The sequence below is a fragment of the Kogia breviceps genome, chromosome 6 (genome assembly GCF_026419965.1).
Source record: "Kogia breviceps isolate mKogBre1 chromosome 6, mKogBre1 haplotype 1, whole genome shotgun sequence".
In the NCBI taxonomy this organism is placed as follows: Eukaryota; Metazoa; Chordata; class Mammalia; order Artiodactyla; family Physeteridae; genus Kogia; species Kogia breviceps.
In genome coordinates, this window is record NC_081315.1 from 129,248,477 (window position 1) to 129,263,180 (window position 14,704).

The window sequence follows — 14,704 nt, forward strand, 5'->3', positions numbered from 1 at the left end:
AATTTTTTCTTCTTTGTCCATTGATACTGAGTATCATATTGTACTGGCAAGATAGTAAAGTAAAAAAAGTATGATTCAACATTCAGAGACCTCCTGATTTCAGTTCAATTTCTATCATTTATTGCATGATCTTGGGCCTCATTTTCTTTTTCTTAATGGGGGTGTATCTAATTCACAGAATTTAGAGTCATATTAAATGAAATACACTATGTGAAAATTGCTTTATAGATTCTTAAGAGCTATATAAATATTAATGTTATTCATCTTAGATAATATTTTTAATAATTTGAAAAAATATGTTTACTGGTATCATCCTAATTTCCTAAATCCTGTATTTATTTGTTTTAGGTAGGGAAGAAGTGATCCCCATGATTGAAATGCAGTTTTGAATTCTATGATAAAGTACATTTCAAGGAAGATGATCATGCATCATTTCTACCTAAGTCTGAAAATAATTAAAGCATTCATTTTTAAACAAAGGCACTGTATTTACTATGCATTTGTTAACTGACTTTTTGCTGGCTAATTTGTACATGACTTAAGAATTAATAGATATTTGATAAACTCTCAGCATGTTCTAGGTATTGTGATATGTGCAGAAAGTATACAGCAGCATTTTTCAAAGTGGAAATGTAATGTTAGCTTTTGAGATGTTCTGTGATTAGAATTTGGGATAGAATTTCTATCTGCTACTGCAGCTCTCTCTTGGAGATTTTTCATACCCATTAGTATCAACTCCAAAAATTCCTGCATATAGAAACCTGTTTAATGTTGTTTCTACCCAGTGTTTCCCTAACTTATTTTAACAAGAAAATCCTTTTTTTCCTTATATCTGCTAACATTTACCCAAGCATTTTATGAAACACCTGTGTAAGATATATGGTATGGACTCCATGAGTTTTAACGTTCTGTTTGGAACTCTAAACATAAATATAAGGTAATTAAAAAAAAAAAAAAAAAAAAAGAGGGAGAGAGAGTCCAAGAAGATAATCTTTTCAGATAGAGAAGATCTGAAAACATCTCTAATGCCCTTAAGTTTACTGATGTATCATACTGAGAACCTAACAAATGCAAGTGAAATCAACTTTATTTAGTTATAATTGACATACAATAAACTGCATCAACTTAAAGTGTACAATTCAGCTAATTTACATATATACTATATGCGAACCTGTGAAGCCACCTCTGCAATCCAGATGTAATAGAACATTTCAGTCAACCTAAAAGGTTCTATTTGCTCCTTGGCAGTCCATCTTTCCCTCTACCCCAGGCTCCAAACAACCACTTGTCTACTTTTTATATAGATTAGATTGAATTTTTAAGTATCTTATATAAATGGAATTTATAGTATGTAGTTTTCAATGTCTGGTTTCTTTAACTCAGCACAATGATTTTGAGACTCGTGCACGTTATTGAGTGTATCAGTAGTTTTTCTTTTTTATTGCCGAGTAGTATTCTATTATATATAAATACATATTTTGTTCATTCATGAATTGGTAGACATTTGGATTATTTACAGCTTGGGGCTATTGCGAATAAAGCTGCTATGAACATCTGTGTACAGATCTGCATGGCTATAAGTTTTTGTTTCTCTCGGATAAATACCTAGTAGTAGAGTAGCTGGGTTGTTATGGTGGGGAACTTTCTAAGAAACTGCCAGTTTTCCAAAGTAGTTGTACTGTTTTATGTTCCCATTAAGAGTGTAAAAGTTCTTGTTTCTCCATATCCTTATTCAGTCTTTGGTGTTGTCAGTGTCTTTAGTTTTAGTCATTCTTATGAGAAGGTAATGATATCTCATTGTGGCTTAAATTTGCATTGATCTGATGACCAATGGTTCTGAGCAGCTTTTTACTCAACACTTACTTGCCAACCCTATAGCTTCTTGTATCTGAATCTGTTCAGATTTTTTGCCCACTTTCTATTGGGTTATTTATTTTCTTATCACTGAATTTTAAGGGTTCTTTTTATATTTGGATACAAGTTTTTTGTCAGATATAACTATTGTGAATATTTTATCCCAGTCTGTGGCTTGCCTTATTATCTTTTTAAAGGTATCTTTAGAAGAGAAGAAGGGTTTATTTTTATAAAGACCAGTTTATCAATTTTTTTCTTTTATACTTCTAGAAGTTTGTAGTTTTAGCTCTTACACTGAGATTTATGATCCATCTCAAGTTAATTTTTGAGTACATAGGGTGAGGTAGGGGTCAATGTTCATTTTAAATATATGAGTATCTAGTTGTTGAGCATCATTTCTTAAAATACTTTCCTTTCCTCTTTGAATGCATTAATAATAAAAATCAATATGGATTCCTTATTCTGTTCTATTAATCTTTTATTTCTGTCTTCTAGACCTTATCACACTATCTTGTTTCTCTATTAGCATCGTAAGTTTTGAAGTCAGGTAAGTCCTTCAACTTTGTTCTTTTTTTAGGTTGCTTTCACTATTCTCAGTCATTTGCATTTCCATATAAATTTTATAATCATTTTGTCACTTTTTTTAAAACTCTTTGTGTTTTTTTATTGGAATTGCATTGAGTCTATAGATAAATTTGGAAAGAAAGAATATCTTCATAATTCTGAGTCTTCCAATGAACGTGGTATATCTCTCTGTTTAAATAGGTCTTGTTTAATTTCTCTCAACAAGTGCTCTGTAGTTTTCAATGAAGCATTCTTTTGTTAATTTTATTCCTGTCTTTTATATTTTTTATATATTTCCATAAAGTAGATTTTTTAAACTTCATTTTCTAGTTAGTTTGCTGCTTAATACATTTTTTCTAATATTAAACTTGTATCCTGTAATCTTGCTATTAGTTGTTTTGTAGATTCCTTAGGAGTTTTATATAAACTCTCATGTTATCTGCAAATGAGGATAGTTTTACTTTTTACTTTTCCAAGTTCTATACTTTCTTCCGCCCATACCCCACTGCTTTAACTATATTCCACAAATCTTCATATGTTAGATTTTCATTATCATTCAACTTGTTATTTCCTTTGTGATATTTTCTTTGACCAATGGTTTATTTAGAAGTATGTTGTTTAATTTCCAGTGTGTTTGGGGTTTTCCTCTATGGCCTATTTTTATTCATGTCTAACTTACTCAGAGTTCTACTCTGTATGATTTCAATCCTTTTGAATTTGTTGAGTTTTGTTTTATGGCTTATCGTATGGGCTGTCTTGGTGAATATACCAAATGTACTTGAAAAGAATATGTGTTCTGCAGTTGGGCATAGCGCCTATAAATAAATCTCAATTAGGTCAAGATGATTGATGGTCTTGTTAGATCCTCTCTGTCTTACTGATTTGTTTTCTAGTTCCATCAATGCTAAGAGAAGAGTGCTAAAATTTCCTATTATGGTTGTGGAATTATATATATTTATCTTTTTAAACCTGTCAATTTTTGCTTTATATATGTTGAGGCTCCATTATTAGGAACATACATATTAAGAAATAGGAAGGTTCTGAGACTTTACCCTATTTGAAAGCTAACAAGTTAGTCTGCCACAATTTCATAGAATCTGGCAAAAGTCTTTGAGACTCCTGAGTCAGAGACAGAGGACAGTTTATTACTCACAGAATATCATCATGTTTTGCACCAGTTCCCTAAGAACTAAGTCCCACAGAGCAACCATATGAGGTTTCAATGTTTGTATTTTCTGTAGTGTTAAATGTATGGTCCCAGCTACATTTTCAGGATTTGGGGGTTTGTTGTTGTTGTTGTTGTTTTTGTTTTAATAATTAAAAGAGGTTCATGTCTAAGTTCTTATCTTCCTTACTTTCTGTATTCTAAGGCACACCTTCTTTCTGGATACTTCATATTCATAAGTACACATATAGAAATGTGCTGTTTTTCACTCTTTATAAGTGAGTATCTCCTAAATATTCAAGGAGTGCTATTTCTGATTATGCCAGCAAGAAGAGTAATTTTTTTGGAGATGGAAAGAGTCTACATTTTGGGGGTATATCATTTCTAATCCTTTTGATTTCTTCCTGAAGATTCAATTTTCCATCTCATGTCATTTCCCTTCAACCTAAAGAACTTCCTTTAGCATTTTCTGTAATACAGGTCTACTGGAAACAGATTTCCTTGGCTTTCTTTTATCTAAAAATGACTTTATTTTTCCTTCGTTACTGAAGAGCACTTTCACTGGGAATACAATTGTGGGATGGCATTTTTATTCTTTCAGCACTTTAAAGATGTTGTTCTACTGGTTTCTGCCCTCCTTTGTTTTAATTGAGAGTCATTGGTGATTCAAATCATTGTTCCCTGTATTCACTCTGGCAGCATTGAAGATTTTATCTTTGGTTTTCAGCAGTTTGACTATAATGTGTTCATGTATGATTTTCTTTGTATTTATTTTGTTTGAAATTCACTGAGCTTCTTGATTTTGTGAATTTATGGTTGCTTACCAATTTGGGGGAATTTTCAGCTTTTTCTTCAAATACTTTTTTTTACCCCATCTTCTCTTTTCTTTCCTTACTGGACTCTTATTAGACCTTTTTTTGTCCCACAAGAATGATCTTTGCTTGTAAACCTTACCATTTCACCTTCCTACTTAAAACCTTCCAGTGGCTTCTCATTGCAAATAGAATGCAGTCCAGACTCTTCACCATGTTGTTGAAGACCTCCTAAACTGCCTGTGACTATCTCTCTAACCTCATTTCCTACGTCTTTTCACTTTATTCACTGTTTCTACCACAGTGGGTTTTTTCTCTCTCTGGAACATGCCAGTAATCTGTGCCTTTGTACTTGAGGTTTCTTTTACCTTGAATGTTCTTTCGCAGATCTTTGTATGGGTGTCTCCTTCGGATATCTGCATAAGTTACCTCCTCAAAGAGGCTTTCTCTGACTACCCCAACTAAAAGCTGCCCCATGCCCTCAAAACACACACACATACACGCACACTTTTGACCCATATCTCTCTTAATAGCTTTATGGAGATATAATTTACATACCATAAAATTCATCCACTTAAAATATAGAATTCAAAGGTTATTAGTATATTCACAGACATGTAACTCTCACTATAGTCAATTTTACACTTACCTGTCTTATTCGTGCTGTTTCCTAGTACCAACAACAAACTCTGGTATATAGTACAGCTCAATAGTTTTTTCTGAATAGATGACTTCATTAGCTCTAAGATAGTTCAGGCATTCACCTTCAATAAAATATTAGGGGGGCTTCCCTGGTGGCGCAGTGGTTGAGAGTCTGCCTGCCGATGCAGGGGACACAGGTTCGTGCCCCTGTCCGGGAAGATCCCACATGCCACAGAGCGGCTGGGCCCGTGAGCCATGGCCGCTGAGCCTGCGCGTCCAGAGCCTGTGCTCCGCAACGGGAGAGGCCACAACAGTGAGAGGCCCGTGTACCGCAAAAAAATATATATATATTAGGGAAGTTCATTTGACTGCTGTCAGCTCTAGAAGTATTCTTTGATCTGAACTATGTTATTTCGTGGGGTCTCTGAAAACAGCTTAACCCATATTTGAAGAGTTATTGAAGGAAGTTACCAAAAAAAAACCTTTTGATATGATGAATGCAAGTCATATACACATTTCCTTAAAAGACAATAGTCATCTTTTACTGACCTGACAGTTGCTGAGGAGCAAAAATTGCCTTTCAGAAATGCTGCTTTCTATTTTCAAAAGTACTCTGACATTGTTTATTTGTTTGAATCTTTCAAATAGACTTTAGAATCTCTAGTACTTGTTTTATTTACTAATTATGATAATAGTGAGATATTCATGAGATTCTGGGCATCCTCCTTCCTTGGGTTCCTTCATATGGAATATCAATTCTGAGCTTGGTTAATCTTTGTTGCCCCTTCTTCTTTATAGGCCTTGATGCGGCCTGGAAGAATTGATAGAATCATCTACGTGCCTTTACCAGATGCAGAAACAAGAAGGGAAATATTTAACTTGCAGTTCCACTCTATGCCAATCAGTAATGATGTTGATCTGAATGAACTCATCCTCCAAACAGATACATATTCAGGAGCAGAGGTAAGATAGTTCCCCTTAAAATACCTTGGTGGGAAGAAAGCAGTGGCTTGGGGTCATTAGCAAAGAAAAGATTGCTTGATGCCAGCTGTTTTAAATAACTGTGTATTAAGTAATCTTAAAACAGGAAGTACACTACATTGACAGGTAGTCACTAAATTAAATTGCATTTTACCTGGCCTCTATTATATTTCAATTGTTTTTACCTGGCTCATCTTATTTCTCAAAATGTAGTCTTGAGAGAAGCAGCATAATATAGTGGAGAGAACACTGGACTAGAAGATTCTTCTTTGGGGGCTTTTTGTTTCTGTTTTTGGTTTGTTTGTTTATTTTAACATCTTTATTGGAATATAATTGCTTTACAACGGTGTGTTAGTTTCTGCTTTATAACAAAGTGAATCAGTTATACATATACATATGTTCCCATATCTCTTCCCTCTTGCATCTCCCTCCCTCCCACCATCCCTATCCCACCCCTGCAGGTGGTCACAGAGCACCGAGCTGATCTCCCTGTGCTATGTGGCTGCTTCCCACTAGCTATCTATTTTACATTTGGTAGTGTATATATGTCCATGCCACTCTCTCACTTTGTCCTACCTTCCCCTTCCCCTTCCCTGTATCCTCAAGTCCATTCTCTAGTAGGTCTGCATCTTTATTCCCGTCTTTCCCTAGGCTCTTCTGACCATTTTTTTTTTTTTTTTCAGATTCCATATACATGTGTTAGCATACGGTATTTGTTTTTCTCTTTCTGACTTACTTCACTCTGTATGACAGCCTGTATGACTTCAGTCTGTATGACAGTCCATCCACCTCACTACAAATAACTCAGTTTCGTACCATTTTATGGCTGAGTAATATTCCATTGTATATATGTGCCACATCTTCTTTATCCATTCATCTGTCGATGGACACTTAGGTTGCTTCCATGTCCTGGCTATTGCAAATAGAGCTGCAATGAACATTTTGGTACATGACTCCTTTTGAATTATGTTTTTCTCAGGGTATAGGCCCAGTAGTGGGATTGCTGGGTCGTGTAGTAGTTCTATTTTTAGTTTTTTAAGGAACCTCCGTACTGTTCTCCATAGTGGCTGTATCAATTTACATTCCCACCAACAGCGCAAGAGGGTTCCCTTTTCTCCACACCCTCTCCACATTTATTGTTTGCAGATTTTTTTGATGATGGCCATTCTAACCAGTGTGAGATGATATCTCATTTGCAGTTTTGGTTTCCATTTCTCTAATGATTAATTATGTTGAGCATTCTTTCATGTGTTTGTTGGCAATCTGTATATCTTCTTTGGAGAAATGTCTATTTAGGTCTTGTGCCCATTTTTGGATTGGGTTGTTTGTTTGTTTTTTTTTTTTTTTTTTTTTCCGTATGCGGGCCTCTCACTGTTGTGGCCTCTCCCATTGCGGAGCACAGGCTCCGGACGCGCAGGCCCAGCGGCCATGGCTCACGGGCTCAGTCGCTCCGCGGCATGTGGGATCTTCCCGGACCAGGGCACGAACCCGTGTCTCCTGCATCGGCAGGCGGATTCTCAATCGCTGCGCCACCAGGGAAGCCCGGGTTGTTTGTTTTTTTGAAATTGAGCTGCGTGAGTTGCTTATATGTTTTGGAGATTAATCCTTTGTCAGTTGCTTCATTTGCAAATACTTTCTCCCATTCTGAGGGTTGTCTTTTCATCTTGTTTATGATTTCCTTTGCTGTGCAAAAGCTTTTAAGTTTCATTAGGTCCCATTTGTTTATTTTTGTTTTTATTTCCATTTCTCTAGGAGGTGGGTCAAAAAGGATGTTGCTGTGATTTATGTCATAGAGTGTTCTGCCTATGTTTGCTTCTAAGAATTTAATGGTGTCTGGCCTTACATTTAGGTCTTTAATCCATTTTGAGTTTATTTTTGTGTGTGGTGTTAGGGAGTGTTCTAATTTCATACTTTTACATGTAGCTGTCCAGTTTTCCCAGCACCACTTATTCAAGAGGCTGTCTTTTCTCCGCTGTATATTCTTGCCTCCTTTATCAAAGATAAGGTGACCATATGTGTGTGGGTTTATCTCTGGGCTTTCTATCCTGTTCCATTGATCTATATTTCTGTTTTTGTGCCAGTACTGTACTGTCTTGATTACTGTAGCTTTGTCATATAGTCTGAAGTCAGGGAGCCTGATTCCTCCAGCTCCGTTTTTCTTTCTCAAGATTGCTTTGGCTCTTCCGGGTCTTTTGTATTTCCATACAAATTGTGAAATTTTTTGTTCTAGTTCTGTGAAAAACGCCAGTGGTCATTTGATAGGGATTGCATTGAATCTGTAAATTGCTTTGGGTAGTAGAGTCATTTTCACAATGTTGATTCTTCCAATCCAAGAACATGGTATATCTCTCCATCTATCTGTATTATCTTTAATTTCTCTCATCAGTGTCTTATAGTTTTCTACATACAGGTCTTTTGTCTCCTTAGGTAGGTTTATTCCTAGATATTTTATTCATTTTTTTGCAGTGGTAAATGGGAGTGTTTTCTTAATTTCACTCTCAGATTTTTCATCATTAGTGTATAGGAATGTAAGAGATTTCTGTGCATTAATTTTGTATCCTGATACTTTATCAAATTCATTGATTAGCTCTAGTAGTTTTCTGGTAGCATCTTTAGGATTCTCTATGTATAGCATCATGTCATCTGCAAACAGTGACAGCTTTACTACTTCTTTTCCAATTTGGATTCCTTTTATTTGTTTTTCTTCTCTGATTGCTGTGGCTAAAACTTCCAAAACTATGTTGAATAATAGTGGTGAGAGTGGGCAACCATGTCTTGTTCCTGATCTTAGTGGAAATGGTTTCAGTTTTTCACCGTTGAGGACGATGTTGGCTGTTGGTTTGTCATATATGGCCTTTATTCTGTTGAGGAAAGTTCCCTCTATGCCTACTTTCTGGAGGGTTTTTATCATAAATGGGTGTTGAATTTTGTCGAAAGCTTTTTCTGCATCTATTGAGATGATCATGTGGTTTTTCTCCTTCAATTTGTTGATATGGTGTATCACGTTGATTGGTTTGCATATATTGAAGAATCCTTGCATTCCTGGGATAAACCCCACTTGATCATGGTGTATGATCCTTTTAATGTGCTCTTGGATTCTGTTTGCTAGTATTTCGCTGAGGATTTTTGCATCTATGTTCATCAGTGATATTGGCCTGTAGTTTCCTTTCTTTGTGACGTCTTTGTCTGCTTTTGGTATCAGCGTGATGGTGGCCTCATAGAATGAGTTTGGGAGTGTTCCTCCCTCTGCTATATTTTGCAAGAGTTTGAGAAGGATAGGTGTTAGCTGTTCTCTAAATGTTTGATAGAATTTGCCTGTGAAGCCATCTGGTCCTGGGCTCTTGTTTGTTGGAAGATTTTTAATCGCAGTTTCAATTTCAGTGCTTGTGATTGGCCTGTTCATGTTTTCTATTTCTTCCTGGTTCAGTCTCAGAAGGTTGTGCATTTCTAAGAATTTGTCCATTTCTTCCAGGTTGTCCATTTTATTGGCATAGAGTTGCTTTTAGTAATCTCTCAGGATCCTTTGTATTTCTGCAGTGTCCATTGTTACTTCTCCTTTTTCATTTCTAATTCTATTGATTTGAGTCTTCTCCCTTTTTTTCTTGATAAGTCTGGCTAATGGTTTATCAATTCTGTTTATCTTCTCAAAGAACCAGCTTTTAGTTTTATTGATCTTTGCTATCATTTCCTTCATTTCTTTTTCATCTATTTCTGATCTGATCTTTATGATTTCTTCCTTCTGCTAACTTTGGGGTTTTTTTGTTCTTCTTTCTCTGATTGCTTTAGGTGTAAGGCTAGATTGTTTATTTGAGATGTTTCTTGTTTCTTAAGGTAGGATTGTATTGCTATAAACTTCCCTCTTAGAACTGCTTTTGCTGCATCCCATAGGTTTTGGGTCATTGTGTTTTCATTGTCATTTGTTTCTATAACAAATGACATCCTCTTTGATTTCTTCAGTGGTCTCTTAGTTATTGAGTAGTGTGTTGTTTAGCCTCCATGTGTTTGTATTTCTTACAGACTTTTTCCTGTAATTGATATCTAGTCTCATAGCATTGTAGTTGGAAAAGATACTTGATATGATTTCAGTTTTCTTAAATTTACCAAGGCTTTATTTGTGACCCACTATATGATCTATCCTGGAGATTTCCATTAGCACTTGAGAAGAATGTGTATTCTTTTGTTTTTGGATGGAATGTCCTATAAATATCAATTAAGTCCATCTTGTTTAATGTATCATTTAAAGCTTGTGTTTCCTTATTTATTTTCATTTTGGATGATCTGTCCATTGGTGTAAGTGAGGTGTTAAAGTCCCCCACTATTATTGTGTTACTGTCGATTTCATCTTTTATAGCTGTTAGCAGTTGCCATATGTATTGAGGTGCTCCTATGTTGGGTGCATATATATTTATAATTGTTATATCTTCTTCTTGGATTGATCTGTTGATCATTATGTAGTGTCCTTCTTTTTCTCTTGTAATAGTCTTTATTTTAAAGTCTATTTTATCTAATATGAGGATAGCTACTCCAGCTTTCTTCTGATTTCCATTTGCATGGAATATCTTTTTCTATCCCCTCACCTTCAGTCTGTATATGTCCCTAGGTCTGAAGTGGGTCTTTTGTAGACAGCATATATATGGGTCTTGTTTTTGTATCCATTTAGCCAGTCTAGGGGCTTTTTGATACAGCAGCTTCCTACCAGTTACACACATCTCTGAACTTTGATTGCTTTACCCTGTCACATGGAAATGGTGTACAGCTTGCCCTACTGTTTTCTCATAGAGTTCATAAAAATGCGATTAAGATATCACGTAAGCACTCTGAAATACAAAAGACTTGGCAGAGAGATTTTATTATTAGCTTTTAAGATTTGGGAAATTTATCTCATTCTACAAAGATTCTCTCATAAAAACCATAAAAGGGACAGCCAGTCTGCCCTTAATAGTAAAAGTATACTCTCAACAAGAATAGCAAGACCTCTGTGAAAATTTTAAGTATGGCAAATAAATATTTTTTCTGTCCTTAGCAACTCTTTACTTAGGCTGTTTTTATTTACAGAATAAAATTCCATTAAACTATTTGTGCAGCTTTTCTACATGTATTTCTTAAGAGAAATTTGGACTATATATTCCTCAACACAGAAATGTCTTCTGAATACCACTGATATGGGTCTGTACTGGGAAATTAATACTTTCTTAAGTAAGAAGCTGTAGATTCTTTTCATTCTGAATTATCCAGCAGGCTGGGACTCCACATTCTGTTTTGCTTGCTATTATTTTTTATCTGTCTTCTGTAAAAACCAAAGAGATTAACACATAATAGATCATTAGTGGTACTCAGAGAGTCTTGTAGGTAAAGTTACATGTGGAATTGGATTTAGTATCAAATAGTCATAGCTAATAACAACAACCAAAATAAGTCTCAAATCTACTCACTGGTTTTTTCAACTAGTAACTATGTATGTTTGATTTTCCCCCTTTAAAATTTTAAATTCCACTGGGGTGGAAAATCCATGTAGAAAGTAGCTTGAGAAGCAGTTAAAGTACGTTCACCTTTAGAGTCCTGTCTGAAATAGTAATCTTTATGAGCATCTCTGTGGCATGACCATCCATTAAGTTAAAATGAAGATACAGTTACTGCTAACTGACTGCTCTAGCATTTCTAGCATTTCATTTTTGATGTGAGACCAAGGGCTGTATATGATATGTCAGTTTACAGGAAGTAGGCAGGAAAAGAAACCATAAATCTTTCACTTGAGTTGAGTGAAGTGGAAGAGTAGTTAGCAAGGTATAAATATGCCTTTCTCACTTTGAAGTAATTCATGGTAGTAACACAGAAGTGCAAAGCAAAAAGCAAAGCCAATGAGGTCCTGTCTGGCTGAAAGGTAAAAACTCACTTGGTGCCAGGAATTATTGTACCAGCTTACTAGTTCTTATGTAGTACATGCCTAATTCAGTCTGAAATATACACAAATTCATTTCTGATTAATTTTTATATCAGATTTTCTAAAAATAGTCACAGAGAAAGAAGCAGAAAATTCTGTCCCTCAGTTTACATTTTTATGTCCCATATTGCTTGGGTGAGGGAAGGGTATCTCACTGTGGTCCTAGTTATAATCAGTATATTATTACAACTTCATAGACATTTATTCCAGAGCCATATCTTAGTAGTTCTAGGGTTTTCAATTTGGACAAGACAGATTTGTTCCACATTTTTTGTTTTGGGTGGACGGTTTGGTCTGAATATTTAAGTAATTCACACAGGTGCCTTATTGTTTGAGGAAAAATATTATCTTTTTAAAGTGTCAAAATCAATAGGAAATTTAAGATAGATTAAACTTAGCTTCACATAAAATATAAGATCTCTCTCATCTTCTTTTCTTCTATCAGAATTAAAATGGCACAACAATGTTTGAAAGCCAAAATTAGTTTTGATCTTTTTTTTGGTGCGGGGGAGGCTGCATTGGGTCTTCATTGCTGCAAGGGCTTTCTCTAGTTGCAGTGAGCGGGGGCTATTCTTCGTTGTGGTGAGCGGGCTTCTCATTGCGGTGGCTTCTCCTGTTGCAGAGCACAGGCTCTAGGCGCCCGGGCTTCAGTAGTTGTGGCACATGGGCTTAGTTGCCCCGAGGCATGTATGATCTTCCCAGACTGGGGCTCAAACCCGTGTCCCCTGCTGTGGCAGGCAGATTCTTAACCACTGCGCCACTGGGGAAGTCCCTGATGGGTTTTTAAATAGTAAAACTAATTCAAAGCTTGAACCTCAGTCATCTGATACCTACAGGCTCAGTGCTTTACCACTGACGTAACTAATTTATTTCTTCCCCCAGCAAGGCCATATCCTTAAGCACAGAACCTACTACATAGTACATACTTAACAAACACTTAATGAACTGAAAAAAAGTTAGATTTAGGAAAAATAGACTTTCCCTTCTCATTTGTCATAGAGAAACTTTCTTGCAGCAATGTACCCTGCTATAGGCACAGCCTCTTTTTCAGAGTTGGGGTGTCTCTGTGGGCACTTTTGGTATAAAAATGAAACTACTGACTCAGTTAATTGTCTTCACGGGAGAGTAGTATATTCAGTATTATATAAAATTAATTTTATTTGACTGTACAGTATCAGCTATACGAACAAGAATTTGGCTGGGTGAGCCAGAAATGAGGAAATTGCTGACACTGTTTTTTAGAAACATAAGATGTTTATTTTAACTGTAGTGAAGATTTTATTTTTATTTCTAGTTAAAAAGTTGTTTAGGATGGGGATGATACTGGCACTCATTAAAGGACTGGGATAGGAAGGTTAATTTTTAAAAATATTTTCTTGTCACCTGGTGCTTTGGCCAGGTCAACATTGTTCCATAAAAACGTACAGACACCCAAAGTTTGAAGTAGCTCCTTCTATCCTTCTGAGTTACTTCATTTTCCCCCCTTGGAGAGGGTATACAGGGAATCAAAGCATTATTTTCATCCTCAGGAGAGTCCCAAGAGGAAGTTTGTCACCAGCTGAAAAGGGAGTGTGGTCCCTAGGGACCAAGCAGCCTGTACGGAGCGGCTGAAGCCACTCCTGTGCCGCCTACTGCTCCCCTGTGGCCAGAACCTCGTTGTCCTTGGCTTCTTGGCTGTAGCTCCCAGTTAATGGAAAAACATGTTGCCATTTAAGAGCCGACAGGAATGCACTTCAGGGGGAAATAAAAAGTCTTTTTTGGTTATAGCTATTGTTTTCTTTTGCCTTTGATTTTTGTTTTTTAAGTTATTTGTAGCAGATTCCACTTCATGTATTTGTCTTACATCAAATTAGCCTAGTTCCTTTAAGAAAACGTTTGTCTTACCCACTGACAGGAAATCAGCAGTCACAAATATATGCACATGAAGCCATGGCTGGGCCCATTACCCATGTGCCATGTGCTTGAGGACAGAGGTGATGAATAAGATACATAATTTCCTCTCTGTATAGGAATTTGCTGACACAGGCTGACAATTAATATCTAAAATTTGGATTGCATGTTTATTTGCACTTGGGTGTTATCCTCCTTTTAGTGATTATCTCGTTAAAACTGACAAACTCTCTAAGAGCCAGGTATCAGCTGTGCATTTTATAAATAATATAGGCAATGATAGCATTTATTTCATATATCAAGATTTGAGAATTCAACTTTCAAGAGAGGCAATAAAGTAGGGGAAAAAAAAGAATTTTAATGCTGCAGTTGAGTAGACCTTTAATCGAATTGCAGCTCTTTTCTCTCTGGGTGGTTACAGGCAAGTTATTTAATTTCTTTGAACCTCAGTTTCCTCATTTATAAGATATCTATGTGACTGAAATTGCTTTGAGGGTTAAATAAATGAGATAATAAATGTAAAAGCACCAAGAAACAAGCCCTGACACATAAGGAGTGCTTCATAAATGTTATTTCCCTTCATCCTTTCCTCGTTTTATCAGTTCAGTATTTATATTTACCACTACAGTGTTGGATGATGCTGCCATAAGGCAGTTTTCATTGTCTCAATATCCAGATCATTTATCTGAAATTATTATTTATAATAATTGAGTCTGCCTCATAGTCTTTTCTTCAAAATGTAAAAATCTACTTTATATGGGGATATTTAGGGTCATCTTATGAATCTAGCTCTAGCAATTTGTTAGAGTTAATTTCACGTTAATTTTTCAAAAAGCTTTAACTGCATGTAAATTT

At 35.8% G+C, this 14,704-nt stretch overlaps 1 protein-coding gene across 2 annotated transcripts in view; it reads left to right on the forward strand.

The window, feature by feature from the left end:
- Nucleotides 1-14,704, forward strand: part of AFG2A (AFG2 AAA ATPase homolog A) — a 335,245-nt gene that overhangs the window by 260,729 nt on the left and 59,812 nt on the right. The window contains exon 15 of one of the 2 annotated variants that reach the window (XM_059066775.2): nucleotides 5,836-6,000. The exons of the other annotated variant lie outside the window; for it this stretch is intronic. Within the exon in view, the coding sequence (XP_058922758.1) occupies nucleotides 5,836-6,000 (165 nt within the window). The remainder of the gene's footprint in view (nucleotides 1-5,835; nucleotides 6,001-14,704) is intronic. 2 annotated transcript variants of the gene reach the window in all.